The 23,620-nt window shown below is 41.4% G+C and overlaps 1 protein-coding gene across 1 annotated transcript in view; it reads left to right on the top strand.

The window, feature by feature from the left end:
- The first annotated feature begins 1,161 nt into the window (after positions 1-1,161).
- HUNK (hormonally up-regulated Neu-associated kinase) overlaps positions 1,162-23,620 on the top strand; it is a 671,891-nt gene continuing 649,432 nt past the window's right edge. The window contains exon 1 of the mRNA XM_044071414.1: positions 1,162-2,067. Within this exon, the coding sequence (XP_043927349.1) occupies positions 1,813-2,067 (255 nt within the window). The 5' untranslated portion in view covers positions 1,162-1,812. The remainder of the gene's footprint in view (positions 2,068-23,620) is intronic.

Here is a 23,620-nt window from a genome sequence, read left to right on the forward strand (position 1 = left end):
AAATAAATACTGGAAAAGTGCCCCTGTTAGAGTGGCGCCCTAGGCAGCCGCCTAGTTGGCCTATGCCTAAGGCCAGCTATGCCCAGTAGGCATGACTGCCCATGTCCGAACTGCATTGCAAAACGAAAGGTTGACCAACTAACAGTCGAGGAGAAAGTCCAAAACCATGACAAAGACTAATGCTGGGGCAGACACCAGCTGCACTGTGAGCTGGTTACACGATTATCTCGAAATCGCTGGAAACTGTAATAAACCCCAAAGTGAGTGTAGTGTACACAGCTGAACAAGAACATAAGAGAAAAGGAAGGGCTGCACTCTTTTCATTGTGCGGATTTTGTTTAAAATGTGCTGAGCAGACGGGTTACCACCTGTCCCACTTTGCGAGGGACAGTCCCTCTTTGTGCAGTTGCGTCCTGCAAAAAAATTTAAAAAATGGCAAATGTCCTGAGATTTTAGGACAAAAATACTTCCTATATTTTCTTTCATAGTTGTATAAAGCAGTTATTTTGTATCCGAAGCACCTAAATGTTATAAGAAACAGAATAAGCAGCTCAAATGCTACAAGAATAAGCTTTTATTCTGGCAAAAAAAGTTAAGTTCTGTCCTTTGTACTGGCCGTGGGTATGTTTGCCCTGCAAAATCTGACGTTTCTACAAAAAATGTCCCACTTTTAGCATTTGAAAAGGTGGCAACCCTACAGACCCTCAGTAATGTATTGTGATACTCTAACAAAGCAATGCAGTTTACAGTCACGATTAGCTTTCTAATTGTACAAAAACAACAGCGGTATTTTAACTGTGCCTCTAGAATTAAATACTTGTCACTGATAAATTAGATGGGACGTAGATGGATGAGGTGAAAGATGACCGCCCAAATGAAATAAAGTGTGACAGATCCACAAACAAACGGAGTGTTGGAGATGGGGGGTTGTGGTGGAAGCAACATTAGGAAAAAAATATCAGAAACGACAAAGACCACAATTGCCACGCTCAAAAGTGCAATTCCTCCTCATCCATTTTTTTTGTGGATGCGAAGTACTTCTCTAATACAACCCCCTTTTTCTACTCCAACTCTATTTGCCAAAATACAGTGTTTATTATTTACTGCAGAGAAGACAGAGACTAGGAGCAGGGATTTTGAAGCTTTCAGGCTGCTGTTCCCGCCGTCCCAGCTCGGATTAAATTTCTGCCTGTTTAAACTGAATGACGGCCTTTCAGTGGCAGCCGGGACGTAAGGGGAGGAGAACGAGAGAAGGGAGGAGAACCTCCCTCTACTAGATGAACCACCTCAATCTTACCCCAAAGAATGTGTGAGAAGTGACAGGACAGTGGCTTCAGGATTCCGAGAGGGGCTTTGCAGAAGTTAAGGAAGAGCAGATGCCAAGACTGGACTGTCTTTTTTTGGCAAGTTTCGTAGTGTACACTTACCAGGAGTGAAACCTGTTGACGTTTTGACCATATGGATGGGCTACAGCTGCTTCTTCATGGATTCTCAGTATCTCCATCGCTTTGGTACCTAAAGAAGAAGTTGTGAATCCACGTTTGTGGAAGCAATAACGTTAAATAAAGAGGGGTCTTGACTGATAAACTGTCTGTCAGCGGGATGTGTTTGAATTAACCTTTGAGGCTACTGTACTGTATCTCTGGAATCACTGTGGTAAATTTCTGGAGTCGGTTGGCGAGCCAAGATAACGGAGCAGATTGAGGGAAACGGTGCTATTTTACTTACTGGAAGTTTAGTGGTTCTGACATTATTTAAATTGGCGGTCCCGGGGGTGCATCTACCTAGTTGGGAGTCTTCACTTGAGTCAGGATGCCAGCTGCTGCTGGGGACATGGTTACTTCCAGGGACCCCACTACCACCTTCCTGTCACAACGAAAGGGTTTTAGTAATTCCTGTCGGTCAGTGCCGCCGCTGCCAGCTTCCGTGAGTTCAGTGTCTAGGGACACTCTGCGCATCTTTGCTCACACCAAGCGGGTAGGCAATTACCTAGTTGGCTGCAGAAAGCTCGGAGAGGGCTCGTTTGCCAAAGTGCGAGAAGGACTGCACATCATCACCGGCGAGAAGGTAACTTAGATAGAGCCATGGGTTGTATCTGCTTACTACGATTAGGGAAACGAGGAGGTTCAAATCTTTCTTCTGCCCCTTGGCATTTTGGTGGCAGTAAATGGTGGGGTTCGCACACATTGTAGGCTTTGCAACAGTTCATATATGGTTGTAGGTGCACTGTTGGTTTGGGTTTATCGAGGCACGCCTGTACTGTAGCAAAGTTTGCTTATCGCCATCAGGTTGACTGGAAATGTTTCAGAAGTGTACATTTTTTCGCCAGTGCTTTTGTAAGTGAATGTTTTATACACCAACACCTGTAGTCCGATATACGTGCAAACCGCTTCCAGCTGAACTCTCAAAAAAGGAAACTGTCACGACCTCCACAGCACTATCAGTAAAATGCTTAAGTAATAATGGGAGACCACGTACGTTTTGGAAAAGTAAACGGAGCCTTGGCCAGCAAATACAGAGCCCTTGGTAGGCTAGGGAAAACGTTTTGGGTCTATAGTGAGAAAATTAGCCCTTCTCCGATAAATGTCTGGGAGCATTTTTCAATGTATTGTGAATTTTAGAAAGCGGTTTTAGTTTTGGATGTAGTAATGCTAGGGAAGAGGTGTGTCGGATTTTAAAAGTTTAGAACTATTGAAGCTTACTATCTGTAAAACCCCTTATTGTTCAGGGGTGTGCTTCACAATCAGTGAATTTAAAGACTATGGCATTATCGCAGGCATCGTAGAATGACATTTTTTATATGTACAGTACATAATTGTTGGCATTAGCGTTAGTTTTGTTCTCTTGCTAGACTTTGAGGGAAAGTGATTTTACTTCACTTGTGAACTGCTTGATAAAATGTATGAGATTACTGTCTTTTAACTACACTCATTATGCATACTGTATAAACTACATCTACTACGTATAACGTCTCCTAATCTGCTTGATAACTAAATTTACATTTTTATATTCTATTATAGTTTTGTAACTAACTTTTGCCATTACTTTATTTTCTGTAATGTCTGGAGGTTTTCTCCACATGACTCCGCTGAAAACGGACACCAGTTGTCCAGTCGGATTATCTTGGTAAATAAATGTTAAATAAATAAAATAAAATTGTCTGTAAATTATACTGAGCCAGCAACCCCCCCCCCCTTTTTTTTTGCACAAAATACAAACCGGACTTGAACATCCTATAAACTGAACAGTATCTTTAAAACAGAATACTAGTATCAGCACTTTAAGGATAGCTGTTGAAGGACGAGGAGCACTCATCACTTGCACTGTAAATAAGTGGACATGGTCTTAAGAAGTAAACTAGAAGAACAGTGAACCGAAAGGACAGTCAAGACCCACGCAACTACTTGGCTTTCCTTCCTAAATCCTTCTTAGAATGTATTTTTGCAGGACAGGTGTGTATTAACCCATTCCAATCTAACACGGGAAACACCAAAGATGTACACTAAGGGCACCACAGTTAAAGTTAACATTCACAGAGGAAAAAAAGTAAAGAGGGTAACTTGGGTTTTGTGCCATATGTCAGCTGATGTGCAGTGCATGTCATGCTGGAATGAATATTGCACAGAGCGGCTACAGTGTTCACCATTCTTTTCAATGTTGTTGTTCTCTTTAGGCTTTTCCCGGTTAGGGGTCGCCACAGCGGAACTCCAGTCCGCTAATGATTGGCAGTAGATTTTCACGAACGCCGAGGTGCCAGCTTTACGTTCGACCTTCAATGAAGGTACGCCCATTTACGCATGTCTTTCGAACGCCCACCCAACCGCGGGAAGGACATGCAGACTCCACACAGAAGCCACTCCCCGCACTCCAGCATTCTTTTCAATAATACACAAAATATGACAAGATAGTGGACTGGTGCTTCATTTGGGGTGTGGGAAGCATGATAAAGTGCCAGCTTTGATTGGAAAGTATTCATTTGATGGGTTACTTGCTTTGTAAGGTATGTGGCAGAGCAACACTTTGATATATACTGTACATCAAGGGTGTACCAGCTATTTGGGGACGTTCTGCATGTTTAGCAGGTGTGGAGTGCAGCACTGTGTATGTTATATTGTGCAAGGAGCTCAGGTGGCAGTGTAATACATGTGTTAAGCACACAGTGCAGCTAAAGTGTGCACCCTATGTGCACATGGCAGTTTAGACACTCTCAATGCAATGTTCATAGGTTCATAGGTAGGTACTAGGCTATCTGCCCAAAGGCATTTATAAGCCTAGCCGGAATGTGTTGGCTTTCGCCACCCCCTTAGATTAGTTCCCTGTGCCTCTGTCCAGCAGAGCCACTGAAGTGATCCCCAGGGTAAACTTCCTGTTTCCCATCAACTCGTCAAAGTTTCTCTTGAAGAGTGTTAGTGAGGAGCTCTGCCTAATGTAGATTGGAATCTTGTTCCAGAGCATGGGAAGTCTCTGGGGCAGTGATCTATCCCTCCAGCACATCCTATTTATTGTTGTGGTGAGGTTTAGATCCCTAGAGCATGTGGCGTAAGGGGATATGGTTTTCTTTAGGTGGAGCATGTCCATCAATTCTGGGTTGGACATGGCCTTGTATGTCAGGCAGAGATCACCTCTGAGTAGACGGTATGCAACCGAGTACAGCTGGAGTTTCTTCAGTCGAGCTGCACAGGGCATCTGTTTGAGGCCAGTGATCCTCTTGGTGAGGTACTTCTGTGGTCTTTCCAGCTGCTGCAGGTGTCATGTAAGGTACATCCCAAATGGGGCTTTGTGCTCTATGATGGGTCTGATGAGTGCTGCGTAGAGGGGCACAATGACCTCTTTTGATCTGTATGCAAACACTTTTGTGATTAGGTGGTTCACATAGAAGGATTTTCTAACCACTTTAGCAATGTGATCATCAAAGGAGAGATTACTATCTACTTGGGTCCCCAGATCCCTTATTTTGTCTTCCATATTTAGGGGGCTACCGCCTATTTGGTAATTTGTGGGTACTTTGTTTTTTCCAAAGGGGATGAGTATGCACTTTTTGACATTTAGCTTGAGGCCATGGTTTTGATACCAGGTATCTGTCTCAGTGTGACCCTTTTGGAGGATGTCTGTGTCAGCTGGAGAGTCAATTATAGCCCCTAGTTTGCAGTTGTCTACAAACTTGGTCAGCCATAGTCCTCCTGTGCTTGCCTGTACCTCTGAGAAGTATATGCCAAACAGGAGGGGTCCCAGGACTGAGCCCCGGGGAAGGCCACTTGTAACCGGTTTAGAGTCAGACCTAGCTCCCACAACTCTTACCATGTGGGTTCTGTCCATGAGCCAGTTGGCAACCCATCTTGTGACATAGGGGTTTATGTTCAGGCTGGTGAGCTTCATATTTTAAGGTGTATAAATCACAGCTGTACTGTGCACCTTACATTACAACAGCTCATTATTGTGGGAGGTAAGAACATGGGTAAGGACATAACAGGGTAGCACAATGCACCTTACAGTAATGGAGGAGAGTAGGACTTTGTATTAGGGCACAGTACAGTCTAGCACTGTTGCTACCTGTAAGTAGTGCACTAGTGAGTTATACAGAACGCTGAGAGAGCGCTGTGTATTATATATGCTAAGTGTGCACTAGACACTTAGAAGAGAGTACTTTAGTAATCCATAAGCATGGCATGCCCTTTGTGCCTTACTGTGCTATGACACACTTAGTGCTCAGGTAAAAAAAATATAACACACTACCTGCATACAGCACAGTGCCGTTGTGTGCCCTAAGTACAAATAGTACTCAACACACATGGGAGGGGATATACATGGTGCTCCTTACAGTATGAATATGGGTAATCTCCAAGTGTAGTACCTCGCAGGATGCGCAGTAACAAATCCCGCCCCAAACACGCCTCCAGCCCAAGCCCGCATGAATATTTATTTTGCTCCTGCCATACCGTTACTTTTAGTCAAACATGCAGAACAATAATGTTCCTTGCATCGTAGCGTTAATTTAATTCAGGGAAACCATAAGCATTTTATAGAAGTAATCGTACCGTTACTTCACCCATTCTTTTAGCTTTTGTAGCACCTTATTGACATCTAAGCTTGTAAGCTTGGTGAGTGGGCCAGAGTGATTGACAGTGGGTTTTACAGCAAAAGCTGTCATTCCCAACTGACTTTTATGTTAACGTAAAAACATGGACAGGTTAAACTCGCAGTAGTAGTGACTGTCACTCATACTCTACTTTCCCCTGCCAATCATGTACGTCACGCCCACTCCACGCCCAAAGCTGCGCAGAACTGAGTGCGAGGTACTACACTTGGATATTACCTGAATATGCATGCATATCTGCATCATGCAGTGTGCAAAGAAATGGAGATGTGCAGTGTGTATCACTGAGGTTAGGCAGTATAATAGAGTAGACTGCACATGTCATAAAGTGCCTGAACTGCTCTGAACTTGTTGTTCATTCCTGTATACCATTTCACACTCGTGTCTGATTTCAGGGTTAGTTCTCTGTGATGTACATTACAGAAGTATGAAGCCCTATTACATTAGATGGACTGGGCCAGTGTCAGCACAGTGCCCCCATGCATATACAGCTGCTGTCCTGCAACAGCATTGGCAGTGCTGTGCAGGTGACATGACAGCACTCTGACCTGATTTAAGGGCATATGTCTGTGTTTGCATGTTTGTGTGCCTGCATATGTTTGGAGGATGGATCATTGGTTACATATACAGTGGTACTACTGTAATCATAATGGGACTGTAAGCTTGTGCATTTGCAGGAATGGCTTATATTGTGCTAGTGTACCTCTATAATTGTGAAGTAACACAAACTGAGCTGATCACTTTGGTACACAGCTTAGCTGTCTCTGAATTGTGGAAGTACCGCTGTTCATTGTGGGCTCCCTGTCTAAATCCCATCATTGAGATTGCTAAGTTTGTCTCTTAAATTAGTCCAGTAGGAGAGAATTAGGAGGACTTCATAAGTTGGGGGCTGGGGGCCACTGGCAAAATAGAGTGAGACTGGAGAGACTGACAAGTATAAGCCATTTTGAATATAATTTTGAGTGATGGTAGGAAAGCCTTTGCTCAGTGTATAGCTCTAATTAGGTTTGTCCTACTTATTGTTTTCACAGTGCATTCAACTGGTTAAGGAACCCATAAAAAATTTCAGCACAGGCTTGAAATGCATTAGATGAACATGCCTTTTCCAGTCATATGATGCACTTATAAGCCCACAACAGCAAAACATTTGCATGATGATCCAGCTATGAAATTCTAAACAAATCCAATTCTTTGTTTAGTCTACTACATGTGGATCGGTCAGAGTAAATAAAACATAGCAGATGAAGGTTTACAGATACCCATCTGTTCTTTGTTATGGTTAAAGGACAGCATAGTTGCTGAATCAAGAGTAAGTGACTACTTAAATCAAAAATACTGTTTTCAAAAGAAAACAGCACCTTTGTCATAAGTATGTCAGTGTCTTTTTTTGGTAGGGAGTGCATCCCCTGTGCACATCCATGCCAGCTAATTCAGTTGACTTGCAGACAGCTGCATTTTCCAGAGGGAAACATTTAGCTTCTGCTGCTTCTTTTCGGCTTTGCACCAGTTTCCCCTTGACTGCCGAGCATCCCTTCCACTGCTCAGTTGACCATTTGTTCCTCCTAAGGAGAGAGACCTTTGGCACATTTGTTCCCCTGAAAATGAAGGTCAAGTTAGCTGTGAGTGGTGCTCTTTCTGCATGGGAATCAATTTTTTTTCCATTAAGGCCATAGTGTTCCCCTGTGCATGTCCTGAGACAGCTAAGGAGTTTGCTGTCATGTTTATCTTTGCCTATATACATATATAATCAGGGGTCATGTCCCCTTCCAGAAAGCATCTCCCCATGACCCTCAGTCTACATTTGGGATTTCACCACAGAAATGCACCCAGGCACATCCTCCTTCCTCTAGGGAGAGGTAAACAAGCTCAGCCACATCATTCCTCTGCTATCTTCTGCCAGCCTCAATAGTAGTCCACTCCACTAATCAAATGTAGATCACTTGGTCATAGTCAGGGCTTTGTCCTGCTATGGCAATGGAGCTCAGAACAACAATTCTGCTTCGTGCACCAGTCCTGGAATGAAGGAACTGTTATGTAAGGCTTTGTTGTGACAAAACAGCCTTTTCTGCAAATTCATACAATTGTAGCTGACAGTTTAATTCTTTTTAAATGAATTTAAACAACTGTCAACACCAGTTTTAGGACTGTAGTTATAATGTGTGGTTTTACTTAACTTTTACATTCAATGTATTTAATCAACATGTTGCAGAAAAAAGTCAGTTTATACACTAGGGTACACTGACTCACTGTTTCAGTGACATAAAACGTTTGATGGTTGAGTAACATTGCACTCGCAGCAAGTAAATTAAACCATATCCCATGTAATTGTTTTTATATCGTGCATTTTGCATTATGCTTCATTTCTAGCATTCATTGTACCCATAGATAAAGTACATTTTCCCACGCAACAGCCAAGTTAGTGGGCCAATTTTCAAAATTAAAAGCAAAAAGAAAATGTTAACTTTGCTTGTTACACATTGTTTTCTAAGCACTAACCTTTTAGGTATTGAGGACCCCTTGGCGCCATGTGCCTCACTGTGACTGCAGTCCCACCCACCCAGCTCATTTTTCTGCTTATTTTATATCATCCTTTCTTGACAGGGTCTCCACTACCCTACATGCAGATTTGTTTGTCATTACTGATCAGTTTATTGCATATTGGGATCTTTACTGACACCATGTTCTGAGAAAATATACACTCTGATAGTCTCTTTCTCTCTTTCTTTCTTTCTTTCTTTCTTTCTTTTTCTTTCTCTCTTTCTTTCTCACATACATCACAGTTTCAGAAATACTCCCGATTTCAGTTGCTTTTGAAACATTCTCCATCTAGCAGGATATTTTGTTTCATTTACAATAAATGACATTAAATATGGAACTGTGTCCCATTTTGGCGTTAAAACTGTATCCTCTTTAGCTGCATTTTGTGGAATAAAACTTTGTTCAGTGACTTTCTTTTATATTGTGGTCAAGATTTTAAACAGCAGCCTTTGTTCTAATGTCTATCGATGAGTCTGAGTTTTGCAGGAGAGCATAAAAGTGTGCAAGTATTACATGTATACCCCCCCCCCACACACATAAGCTTACATGTGCATGAATGTTTTCACACAGTCACGCATTGACATGTGCAGTGTGCTATAGGCATTAGCTGAAACGTAGACACCAAGCACTGCAGTTTAGGGTACTGAACTGCATCTTGTTAGTTTAGGACTCATATTTTCATTATTATTATTTTTTTATATATATCTTGTTTCTCTTCTGTTGCCTGCCAACTGTCAGCCTTATCTTCCTCAGTAACCACCATTTAGAAAATTATTAGAGAGTTTTGTGGCTAGGTCACTATCCCCTCCCCTGTGGTGGCTGCCAGTGGGGGCATTCTATGCCCTCCTTCTGGCATGTGCATAATCCCACACACCACTGTGAATGCTACCATCACCAGTTTAGAAAGCCAAAGCCATGTTCCCCTGGTCCTGTCAAGTGAGACCAGCATTTTTCTCCCCAAGGGTGGGTGAAACTGCATAAATCACTCACTCCCAAATCATTCCCATGCTCCCCTGCCCAACTCTTCTAAAGTCCCAATCATTAGTCAAACTTGGGTCATCTGGGTCGTAAGTCGTTGCTTCATCACACCACCGAGCCCGGCCATCACATGCTGATTATTTGACTAGAGGCAGTATGCTAACAGCTGCTACCATGCCTTTTGGAACAATTTGGATCATATTTCACCTTGTTGAAAACACCAGAATGCTAGTGGCATTTTGATTGTATATACATTAGAGCAGAAAGCTGTATCTTCTGATCAGAAAATATCAGTATCGTTGTCTGTTATTGCACATACCTCTCTCAGTCTGTGTTATTGCTTTTTTGTCATAAGTTCAGCGCCCAAATGCATCCCTTAAACTGGGAGTCCAATTGACTTAGTATCTGTACATGATATGGGGAGAGAATGCACAATCAGTTACATTTAGGAATGCAAACATATAACTGAATTGGTTTGTTGTTCTCATCGGGGTTAGTTATCACAATGCTACTCTCTGCACAATTGCCAAGAGCAATATTGTAATCTACTGTCAGAAATGAATATAGAGTAAACAAAAGTAAACTCATTATAATTGGTAGTGGTGGTGTGTAAAGTGACTATATAGTGAACTTAAATGTATATGTGTGTGTGTGTGTGTTTGTATATATATATATATATATATATATATATATATATATATATATATATATATATATATATATATATATACACAGACACACACACACACACACACACACACACACACACACACACACACACACACACACACACACACACACACATATTGAGAGCAGTCCATTTTATGAAATGTACATTTAATTGAGGAAGTATACTGGAGGTACGTTTTTCGTTTTTTGAGTACATTCATTTTAGTGAACATACGTTTTGCCAGATAAGTGGGTTTGTATTGTGGGTGTGAGTGTTTGTGGGTTAATGCTAGAGTAAGGTTTAGGCAAGTGGATAGACAGATTTAGTGTTGTGTTTGTGTGTTTTTGTATGTAGCATGTATCTGCTCTACAGTGTGCAGTGGTAGTGTTTTGGAAAGGGTATTTGTAAGGTAAGAATGTAAGATTAGAGGCACAGACAGGGTTAGCATTCAGGTCGACACACATTACTAAGGTAATGCAAGGGGAAGGTGAAAAACAAGACTTGTTCCTTTGCCATTCATGCTTTATTATCTGTATTTTCAGAGAGACTTGAATGTTTTTGATAACTTCTTGATACAATACATGACTTTCTTTTTGTGAAACAAGATTTAGTCTTTTGATCTGCACACAGAAAATAAAGAAATTTGCTTGGTTAATTGTTACCATCTTATATCTTAATGTACAGTTTAGTGTTTGGGGATAGAATTTTCTTGCTTATAAGAGCTTGGACCATGGATGTATTTGAATGGGTTTCATAATTAGCTACCCTTGTGATTTATTTTAAATCTAAATTTTAAGCTTTTTTATTTTTTTTTATTTGATTGTATGAAAGGACATCTTCTTGTCTTCATGTTATTGATTAACACCGTTAAGTGCTTGTATATTTGTGGCAGTGGACTGTTGTGGGCAGTCCCACTGTGAAGATGTGTGTGTATAGTTTTATTATCAGTTTGCTACTTGCAGACAAATGCGTTTCTTAATGCACAAAAAGTGAACGTGGTGATTTCTGGTAATAGTTTCATCTCATACTTCTGGGATGTAAGAAGGGAGCTATCCATGCATCTGTTCTGTACACCAAACAATCATTCCTTTCATAGGTTCATAGGTAACCTAAGTACTAGAAACATGTAGTGACAGTGAGGGCCCTACAATTCTGAGAGACTTACAACTCTCAGATGAAGTGATACTATTGTTGGTAGCGCAGCATGTGCCACAGAAGAGGAAGATGTCCCTATTCCTCAGGCCATTTATAGTTCTCAGTTCTGTTCAGTTATAGCCAAGCACAATGGTCTTGCATCCCTCCTAAAAAATAAATATGTCTAGTATTTAGCAAACATCAACATAGGAATTCAACAGTAAAAAATCACTTAAGTAAAGCCACGCAAACACATCATTTAAGTAGAATTAACTGTTTTCAGCCACTATTCAACTCCATAAAAGGAAAAATGTTCACCATCTGACCTGCAAAGTTAATGCCTACAACTCCTGTTATTTTAATGGTTATCGTACCAGCATCATATATATAGAACTGTCTGAAAGTATTAAAATGTGTATCAAAGTAAAATTTGAGTGCATAGGTGTAATTTTGCAGTGGTTGGGTATCTGCCTGTAGTGTGTGTGAGATTTGAAGTTGGCACCCGAATTTAGATGCTAAAAGCAACAGCTGGCCATTCAGTGGCTCATTCTTCTTTGTGATACAGTGAGGAGTTATAAACTAAAGCAAGATGGGCCTACCATGAAAGTTAGAGTTCTTCTCTATATTTGGCTTGTTTCCGTTAGTTTATGTATGTTTAGTGTGTGTTCATATATATGTGTACAGGTTTATTCATGTGTTCGTGTGTGTGTGTGTGTGTGTGTGTGTGTGTATGTGTGTATATGTATATATGTGTATGAGTGTGTACTAATCTCTGGATGAAAGTGAGTAGGCATCACTGTCTATCCATTCCTCCTTGTTTGGAGAAAAAACAGGTTTTCAGGAAACCAAGAGTCCAGATTTGCTTGCCATGTCTATGTTAATGATGGTTACAGAAATGGCTCCCAAAATGCTTTTCCTGCATGTGGCAGAAGCTACAAATTCAGCAGCATTTGTAATGGAGAACGTGTGCCATGCTTTGGGTCATGGGAACATGTGTGCCATGCTTTGGGTCCAGGGAACGTGTGTCATTCATGGTTTTATTAAAAGGAATGTGTGTGTGTGTGTGTGTGTGTGTGTGTGTGTGTGTGTGTGTGTGTGTGTGTGTGTCGTGGTTTAGGTACAGAAAATGCATGTGTGAAGGTGTGGGTAGGGGGGACATGTATGTCAGTGTACAGGGGAGATGTGTCTCAGAACAAACTACATCTTTCAAGTTATATCTCAGTTTCACTGATGTCCAGTCTGCACTGTGTATTTCTGTAATCCCTCCTAAAAAGTAAATATGTCTAGTATTTAACAAACATCAACATAGGAATTCAGCAGTAAAACATCACTTAAATAAAGCCACGCAAACACATCATTTAAATAGAATTAACTGTTTCCAGCCACATCAGTGTTTATTCCATGCATGCTTTGGATACAGGGAATATGTGTGTCATTCTTTCAGTATAGGGAACAGTTGTGTCATGCTTTGGGTACAGAGAGCATGTCAATAATGCATGCTTTGGCTACAGGGAGCATGTGTGTCATGATTTGGGTATACAAGTTACACTGCCCAGTAATGTTTCAGTGGGTCATGTGTGTGAGATTAAACTCTGTGTACTAGACAGAGTGATAGAGAGAGGCAGAAGGAAGGGAAAATGTATACAGTTTAATAGTGAATAGTCACAGAAAAAGATCAAATGCATAAAGCAAAGTTATTTTCTTTAGCTGCTTGCTTTCATAATGACTTTAGTTTTGGGTTCACCCATTCCATTTTTAGCCTTTCCGTGAGTTACATAAAGGGGGATAAATAGCAAAATTCTGTTAAATATTGACCTCAAGCAAATACTGCCTTTCTTTATATTGGGGGAAGGTGCATGGCAGAGAAGGAGTGGGGCAGAATAGCTAATGGGAGAAGAGACAAGCAAATAGAACAAACACCATTAATCAATGACACTACCTCCTTTACTAGCATGTACAGTTTGCTACTTACCTTACAGAGAGAGCGAGAGAGAGAGAGAGAGAGAGAGACAGAAAGAAATATGCAGAGAGGAAAAGAGATCTACACACACACACACACACACACACACACGCACACACACACACACACACACACACACACACACATACATGCATATTAAAAATGTCTTTTTTAACTTTTAATTTCGCATTTACTGTTGTACAATAGCAGTCGGACAGTGCAGGTTTGTATGTGGTTAGTACACATTTGTGTATAACTGTCTACCACTTTACCATCTCTTATGTGGTAGAAGCACTCAGCTTTGCCTTATGTTTTATATTCCATCCCAGGGGTATTTTCATTTCTCTGTTATATACTCTGTGTTGTACCTTGATGCTGACTGTTGTACTTGTATTTTATTAAATAGCCAGACTTTATGACTGATGTGAAGTAACACTGTTGTTTGTAGCTCTGTATCAATGTGGTTGTGAGAAAGCAATGGAAGATCTAAGAGCCAAAGAAACCAAATTCTTATTTACTAAAGAAAACAATTTTTTCCATACAGTGAGAGTCATCACATCTGTATGTATGTATCATAAAGTCTGCGTGTGGAAAAACATATACAAGCAAGACATTTATTCCATTTTGCAACTTTTCCATAGTTGCAGACCACTCGGGCTTTGCTATTAGAGGCCCTGGTTATACAGAGGCCTTTCAGTGGAACAGCTGGCTACTTGTGCATAACTACACAGTCCTATGTGTTCTTATTTTTGCTGTCATAACCTAAGAGCCTTTGATCCTTTCATTAATTTACCACTTGTGGTGTGTGTGTGTGTGTGTGTGTGTGTGTTTATGTGCACATACATGTGCATGCATGTGTCTATAGACGAAAAGCAAAACGAGAGGATGAGAGAAAGAACCGATAATTATGCCATATTTCTTTATCTGTTTTTATTCATTTGTTAACCGGGTAAACCTACTAAGCTCTACTGCCACCTTTTAAGGACAACTCAAGAGAACTGTCTAGTTAGGTGATGTGCTTCAAGTTCCACAATTTGCAGATGGAAATAGAGGAAGCCAAAACCAGGTTGCATGTATCAATATATGTAAGCTGGTGAACCTTGCAATACCATTCAGGTTGTCTGTGTGTTGTGGCCTGAATCTACAGTTATCACAAATATGAATGGCTGGGCAACCTTCTCTGCAAGGTTGAATAATTGTAGGTCTTACCACTTCAGTCTTCAAGTTTTTTTTGGGGGGGGTGGGTTCTGCTGTCTGTAGCTCACCTAACCTTGGCCACCCAGCAAATCTTTTTTTTAACCCCCATCCTAATAACCTTGTAGTAGGAGCAAAAAGCATCATTCTTGCATCAGAAATGGAGAGGGAGGGGATATTTTTTTTCATACTGTGATCCTACATCCCGAAGGTGGTCTGTGAATAGGCATGCAGTGTACACAACAGCAAACGTATACTCCAGTTCCATCATGTACTGACTGATACATCATATGCCTAGATATCTTATCCTGTGATTTCCAGCAGATAGTGCAGAGACAGCAAGGGACCCACCCCTTGCAAGAGAGCAGCAGTGCGTTGGCCATGCACTCTTATCTCCATGGCCAAACCCTCTATCTCCAGGCTGGCTACATGCCCCATTTCTCTGACATTACACTCTAGCATCCTGCTACTGCATCTGTGGGTTAGATGCAGTCCATTTCTTAAGTTTGTCTTTAACCACCCTACTCACTTTGCCTGTCGTGTATAGTGATAGATGAATGCTGCAAACTGCAGGTTATTTCAGTCACAGTTGCAGTTGTAGACTTAATGTGTTAGCAGGACATTATGAGGGATAGCAGGAATGGAAGAAGGCAGGATGGAATAGTTTAGGTGAGGGGGTATTAGTGAACCTGGGACAAGCTAAGGTGTAGTTATGCGATTGTTTATGATCAAAATGTGAAGCGCTTTGTTTGAGTGATTTGGTGCAAGAGGGAATTTTTGAGGGTGTATGGGTGATAACTCCTCTTGAAGTGTCACGAGTGACAGGTGGGTGCTGCTGTGATAGCAGCAGAGAGTCCAGAATTCCTGCTTTCTTGTACAGTCTGATAGAATGGTATGTAAGCTTTTACATCAGCTTCAACATGATCTACCTTTAGTGACTTGGGATTTATGCAGAATCTATTTCAGAGGAAGTTACATTTCTGGCCTTTCAAACTTTGTCTTGTCACACTGCTTTTCACACTACAGAGTTGTTTTGGTAATGTATTTGTAGAGAAGACAGCACAATATAGCACATTATACCTTTTGTATAATTTCTAGTTTGCCCCAAAATCTGAGCACCTTTTCCAGTGGTTTAATAGGTGCAGCTTGATTTCAGATGTGTCACCTATCCCATACTATTTTATTGTATTTATTCTTGGAAAATGTCAGAGATGAAATGTGGTATTTATCTTTATTTTGAAACCTAAGAACAGGCTACCAGAGCATGTTTGCAGCCAGGTGGCTCATGCCTATCAAGGTGTGCAAAGCTAGTCTAGAAGAAAGTGATGTTCTATGTATGAGTGAGATTTGCACCAGCTGAATTCAGAAGCATGTCGTAATAGTATCAAATAGTGTGCTTTAAGTCTGTGGTCTGAACTCATGCTATACTGTTCAGAACATGCAGTGCATGTATGTACACTACTGCCATATGTTGCTTAGAAATTAAAAAAGGGGTAGAGAAAACACAGTTAAGTCTCAAGATGGCCATTCACATTGTTAATGGCTATATTAACATGACACAACATAGCAGGATTCATTGTTTACAAAGTGTATTAAAACCACTGTTAAAAGTTGACCTCAGTAACCTGAGTAACAGCTGCTGACTGAGCACACACAGCCTGTTTGTCCTGGATTAGTACTTTACAAAATGCTAGGCATCGACAAGAAGTGTCATCAGGCATCAGTGTCATGAAAACCAATAGGTAGTCGACAGTAGCTGGCAAACCACATGATTCTGGTATTAGCATAGTTTGTGTCTACTTCGACAGCAGTCTTTTGGCTTTATTTTGGATAAGAAAAAGAATCAATTAAAACAACTGAAAATAGCAATGGGAAGCATGTGACAAATAAAAACCTGCAGCTGATCCAGAAACTAAACATTCACTTTTCAGCATAACAGATGTTACAGAGCTGTTACTGTTTGTATTACAGCTTCTGCTACAGTTTGGCAAGAGGCGGATGTGAATGAACTGTTACAATGTATTTTCCAGCTTGAAAATTAAAGGGTTGCTTGTGTGTTGCATTTGCGGACTAATTCTAGCTTTCACTTGTAACTATAAAAAGCAGCAGTATGCAACAGAAAGACACTAAACTGCCCTGTATTGTTAAATTCTCTGCATTTGGCAACATGGTTATAAGACAAGTGGTATGTGAATGAGTGCAGACGTATGATAATGTAAATGCCAGAGGATAGTGCCGTAGTTAGAAAGATCTGCCAAACGCTGACATTTGTGGTTCCTTTTCACTTGATAACTGTGCCGTCATCTTCACATTTCCTAGAGCTCGTAACTTGCTGGGTGATAAGATTATACAGTCTAGAATACCTTACCTCCTTGAAACAGAATGCAGCTTTAATCCATTCATTCTCGTCTAAGAAATAGGTAATCTAATTACTGTTTTCTAATAATTGTTGTAGAGGCACTCACTGTAGTTGCTTACAGTCTCCACTTGAGGGAACAGTAATTTAGATTACACTGTGTTCTCCTGGATAAAATAAATTGTATCATGGCGGGGGTTTATATAGTTACTACTGTTGTGGACAAAATCTTAGGTATTGTTTAACTAACTGTGCCCTGTATTAGTTTTATCTGTGTTTTGCTTGAAATGTAAATGTCATGCAGCTGTTGTGCCTGTGACTCCATTTGTTGTTGTACACAGTGTCTGTGTTCCATCCACTTACGTTGTTAACAGTTAAGCAAATAATATAAAAATGACAGGCATGTGAGGCAACCTGTTTTAAAGTGTCCAGATATATTGCCTTGAATACACTGTGAGAACATCCTTTCTGTATTGTTTTCCATGCCTTTACTGTACTTAGTGAGTTCTGGGCATACTGCACGCATAACGTTTAAAACAAAATTTCATCAGGTGCTCTCTCTCAGAGCATGCAGTTTTACTTTTGGCTGCTTTTTGACAAACCATTGAGTAAAGAAGGCTTTCCTAACTCTGGTATTAATTTTTGTTTAAGATTTGAAAAAAAAAAGGCGCCACACCAGTAGCAAATCTCTGAAAGCACACCTTTCAATCATCAATGCTAAGACAGACCCCGCCTCATTTTCCCTTAGGTTGTTAGCTTATTTGCTTTTAAAAGACTATTCATCCCTTTCTATTTTCAGGTGAGCTAGTCTCACCCTTCAGCTCATTCTTTATTAGCACCACTCCTTCTGTGTGCTTATCCTGTTCCCCTCCACAGATGTGGTCATTAAGGATCTCCAGTTCCTTACTGTCAAGCAGATTTGCTGAACAAAATCATTCATTTACTTCTTATATGTACTCATTTTGGGTCTATATTACCTTATCAAAAAGCCGTAATATCAAACGGCTTTTCATCGAACCGTAAAAGTCAAAAGTTGAAAATAGCGAAAACGTAAATGAGCAAATTCTTTCCATGGGAAAGAAATCGCTAGCCCTACCACCGACTATGCACTAATCTAAACATAACAAGGAAGGGGGCGGCTTCGCTCCCCACACCCCCCAATGTGGGGAGCTGTGCCCCCCATACACCCCCTAACTAAATATACCAACTCCAAGGTCGCATAAGCAGTTTCTTTCTCAGGGAATGAATTCGCTCATTTGCGTTTTTGCTATTTTCAGCTTTCAACTTTTACGGTTTGATGAAAAGCCATTCGATATTACGGCTTTTTGATATGGTAATATAGACCCCTCATATCTATAGTGTGTATGCACAGGCAACACACATGCACACACACACACACAAAAAAAAAAAAAAAATATATATATATATATATATATATATATATATATATATATACATATATGCATATGTGTTTTTTTACGTACATGTGTATATGTGTGTGTGTGTGTGTGTGTGTGTGTGTGTGTGTGTGTGTGTGTGTGTGTGTATATATATCTATATGTATATATATATATATATATATATATATATATATATATATATATGTATATGGGTCTACTTCAGAAGACTGAAAAACCAAAAGACTGAAAATTCAAAATACTCAACACATTTTCAATGCAAGGGGCAAGCCCCCCTGCACCCCCACACCCCTTGTTAACTATATATACCAACTCTAAGATCACACAACAGTGAAGAAGGGGCAAATTCCATCATTCAGTATTTGAATTTTCAGTCTTTTGAGATTCAGTTTTTTTTTTTCAGTCTTCTGAAGTAGACCCATGTGTGTGCGTGTGTGTGTGTGTGTGTGTGTGTGTGTGTGTGTGTGTGTGTGTGTGTGTGTATGTGTATATATATATATATATATATATATATATGTATATGTATGTATATATATATATATATATATATATATATATATGGGTCTACTGTATAAGTTCGAAAATACACTTCTTCGAACTCACACAGTAGACCCTGGGTTACGTGAAAGTGCACTTAATGGAAAGTGCATTTTTGCGAAACCCGCTTCAGTGAACGGGCTACTACTGACTTTAGTGCAGTAGTTACGGACCATAGGGTTAGGGCGCGGGTCATGGTAAGGGGATAGCTAGTACAGCTATGAGTACAATATACCCAGAACTCACTAAGTACAGGACAGGCTATCCTCCACTGTGGTGCAGTAGTCACAGACCTTAGGGTTAGGGTGCGGGTCATGATAAGGGGATAGCCCTACTACCATGACCCGTGCCCTAACCCTAAGGTCCATAACTACCGCACCACAGTGGAGGACATAGCATGTTTTCCTGCTGTCCTCCACTGTGGTCTGATCCGTTCGTAGAAGCTGAGTTCGCGAAAGTGCACTTTCAAATAAGTGCACTTTCGCATAACTGAGCGGTCTACTGCTCTTTTTCGAATACGTGGTATTCAATGAAATGCAGTAGACCCATATATATATATATATATATAAAATATATATATATCTATATATATAGGTTCATAGGTGGGTACTAGACTATTTGCCCAAGGGCATTTATAAGCCTAGCCAGAGTATGTCAGCTTTCGCCACCCCATTGATTAATTAACTGAGTCTCTGTCAAGAAGAGCCAATGAAGTGATCCCAGGGGTGTATTTTCTGTTACCCATCCACTCGTCAAGGTTTCTCTTGAAGAGTGTTAGTGAGGGGCTCTGCCTAATGTAGTTAGGAATTTTGTTCCAAAGCATGGGGAGTCTCTGTGACAGGAATCTATCCCTCCAGCATGTTCTATTTATTGTTGTGGCGAGGTTTAGGTCACTAGAGTGAGTGGCTCGCAGTGACTTGGATTTCTTTAGGTGGAGCATGTCCATCAAGTCTGAGTTGGACATGGCTTTGTAAGTCAGGCAGAGATCACCGCTGAGTAAACGATATGCCACTGAGTACAGCCGGAGATTTTCCAGTCAGGACATATGTTTGAGGCCAGTAATCCTCTTGGTGAGGTACTTTTTGGTCTTTCCAGCTGTTGGAAGTGTCTTGTGAGGTACATCCCAAATGGGGCATTGTACTCTATGATGGTTCTGATGAGTGATGAGTAGAGGGGCACTATAACCTCTTTATTTCTAGATGCGAACCCTTTAGTAATTAGATGGGCTACATAGAAGGATTTCCTAACTACTTTGGCAATATGATTGTCAAAGGAGAGATTACTATCTACCTGGGTCCCCAGATCTCTTATTACCTCTTCTGTATTAAGGGGGCTGCCACCTATGTGGTAATTCATGGGTGTTTTTGTTTTTCCCAAACGGGATGACTATGTATTTTTTTGGCATTTAGCTTGAGACCATAATTTTGACACCAGGTGTCCGTCTCAGTAAGGCCCTTTTGGAGAATGTCCGTGTCAGCTGGAGAGTCAATTATGGCTCCCAGTTTGCAGTCATCAGCGAACTTGGTTAGACATAGTCCTCCTGTGTTTGCCTGTACTTCTGAGAAGTATGTGCCAAACAGTTGGGGTCCCAGGACCGAGCCTTGTGGGACACCACTTGTGACTGGTTTAGAGTTGGACCTGGAGCCCGCTATTCTTACCGTGTGAGTTCTGTCTATAAGCCAGTTGGCAATCCATCTTGTGACGTAGGTGTTTATGTTCAGGCTAGTGAGTTTTTCTATAATTTCCGAGTGGGAAATGGTGTTAAAAGCCTTGGCGAGGTCAAGGTAGGTTGTGTGAACCACCTTCCCCTCATCTATGGCCTTGGTGACGGTCTCAAAGAAGTCAACCAGGTTTAGTAGGCATGATAGAGCCCTTAATAAAGCAGAACTGGGTTGGGTCAAGTGTTTGGAGGTTCCCAGTGTCTTTGTTAATGAGTTCCATGATGATGCGCTCCATAGCCTTGCAGACCAGGCTAGTCAGGCTTATGGGGCGATAGTTACCAGGGTCAGTTGTGGCCCCTCCTTTGTGAAGCGGAATAACCATTGCTGTGCGCCATTCTATGGGCACATAGCCAGTGGAGAGGCTGAGGTTGAACAGTGTGTTTAGGTGGGGGGTTAGTTCATTCTGTAGTTCGTGCAAGACGCAGCCTGGGACACCATCTGGTCCCATTGACGCTGTGTTTTTGGCTTTTGAAAGGGCTGTTTTCACCTGTGTGTCTGTGATTTCTGGGATACTACACTTTTCCGGTATTGTTGTGGGCCCTTTTGGGGGTGAGAGGGGGGTGAAGCTTGCACTGAATCTATCTGCCAGGATGTTGGCAATATCAGTAGGTTCAGTATATTTTGTGCTATTTTGCACTAGCTCGGAGCATATCTGCGAGTTGCCACTTATTCTTGATATAGCTAAAGAAGGATTTGTGGTTATCTTTTGAATCCTTGGCTATTTTTCTTTCGAAGTTAGCCTTAGATGATTTTATGAGGGACCTTAGTTTCTTACTGATACTGATCAGGGATGTCTTTCCTTCCTGGGATTTGCTTTTTTTCTGAAGTAGTTTCCTCCTTCTATTGTATATCCGGTTTATGGCAGGGGTCTACCAGACTGGTTTCCTTCTCTTAGGGGAGTGAGTCTTACTTTTGCTAGGGATGGCACGATCCATGCATCCTTGTAGGTGCTCATAGAGTGCATTTGTAAAGGTTCCTGCATCTTGGACACTGTTATCCTTTAGCGTGGGGGCTGTGAAACTTACCACCTCTGTCTTAAGTAACGTGAAGTTTGCTATAGCAAAGTTTTTCACTGTGGTTTCCTTGGTTGAGGGTGGTGGTGGGGTGTGGACATCCAGAGTGATTAGTTTATGGTCTTATCTAACCAGTGACGGGTTGACTTCCGGTGCGGAACACCTGTCGCCCATGTTGGTGATGACCAGGTTCAATATGTTTTCACCTCTGGTAGGGGAGTTTACCAGCTGATCCAGGGCATTTGAGTTGATAAATTCCAGGAAGTGCTGGACCTGGGAGTTTGTACTTGAGTAGTTTTCCCAGTTAATGGTAGGGTAATTGAAATCTCCCAATATCAGGGTGTTCGGTAGGACCTTCATGTTTTCCAGAGTCTCCAGAAAGGCAGAGTGGTGGTCTTGGGTCATGGAGGGTGATCTATAGCAGGCCACAATTTGCATTGCAGATTTGTCCAATGTTAGTTGCACATGGATGATCTCAGAAGTATCATGCTGCGCCACTAAGTGGAGGTGTAGGTATCCTTGATGAATATGGGTACATCCCCTCCTTTTGTGTTTCGGTCCATGTTCTGTGGTCAAAATGTGTGGTATGAGTAGTGGTGAGGTGCTCTGTGGAGCCTTGAACCAGGTTTCAGTTACTGCACAGATGTCGCCGTTCTCCATACTGAGGAGTGCTTCAAGTGCATGCATTTTGAGATTTAAACTCCTGGCGTTGAGTAGCATAACCCTCATTTTTTTATTTGTGCTATTTACAGAGGTGGGTTTGACTTTTGAGCCTTGCCTAAAAAAGGCACTGTGGGGGCAGCAAGAGCCTTGGCCAGTATTCGAAAGCCTAGGAGTGACAGGTGCAAGCCATCTCTTGCAAAGCAATGAGGCTTGCCGAGCATGTCATCCCAGGCTGATAGACACTGGATCCCCTTTGAATGACACCAGAAGCTTAACCAATTGTTGAAATTGATCATTTTTTCTTTATACTGCGGTATCATTCTTGGTGAGGGCAGGATGCTACTCACGGTCACGGTCATACCCACCTGGGCTACATGATCAGAGACCTCTTCCATGTCTCTTTTCATGTAGTCCAGGGAGGTATGTCTCAGGTCATTCACACCAACATGAACAATGACAGAGTCATATTTGTACTTGTTCTGGAATGACCTGAGTGCTTGTGTTATGTGGCAGATTCTGGCTATTGACAGGCAGCTAACAGTAACCTTTTCCTTGTCCAGCCTAGTGAGTGGGACATCAGTGTGCCTGACTATAGAGTTGCCTATTACTAGTGTGTTAGGTATGTTATTTTGCCTTAAGGGCTGTGATTGTGTGGCACACTGATTTTGTGTTTTATGTGTTGTCTGGTTTGTGACGGGAGGTGCAGGTTTTTTTGGGTGTCTGCTTTGGAGGTCTCTGATGCTTTTGCAGGTTTTTATTTAGAGCCTCCGAGTATGATTTTGTGTATTTATGTGTATTTTTTGCCAGTGCTGGTTTAGTATGTCTATGTGAGGCTGGAGGTGTGGTGCAAGTGTTAACCTTCTCCTTATGACTGCCTATTCTAGTCTTGGGTGGAGAGAACCTAGCCTCCAATTTAGCTATATAATTGCACCTTTCGCATATGTTAATGCTTTGTGGTAGGAGGAGAGGGTTGTCTGTGTACATGAGGCAGTTGTAACATTGCCTCAGGATACCCAAGTTCACCAGCTGGACTGGAGAGTATATCTGAAATTGCCCTTTGGTCATGCCTGAATAGTAGACTGAGCTGTTTAGTTGCTTGGTTGGTGAGGGGTGAATAATGAGCCTTGCTCTGCTGTGCAATCAAGTGTCGGGGTATTTTAGTGCTTGCTATTAGGTCTGAGCAAGTGCTGGACTGTAGGATGCTTTTTAAGTGCTTAGGATGAGAGTTAGACTACTTTCAAGGGAAAAACTGAAGAGGAGACTTGGTGGAGCTGGGAATAATTTAGCCCTAGCTAACCGGCGCTGCCCAGATGTGCAAAACCGTGCAAACATGTTTTTTGCAGC

Source organism: Protopterus annectens, chromosome 5.part0 (genome assembly GCF_019279795.1).
Source record: "Protopterus annectens isolate FY-2018-M chromosome 5.part0, PAN1.0, whole genome shotgun sequence".
NCBI lineage: Eukaryota > Metazoa > Chordata > Ceratodontiformes > Protopteridae > Protopterus > Protopterus annectens.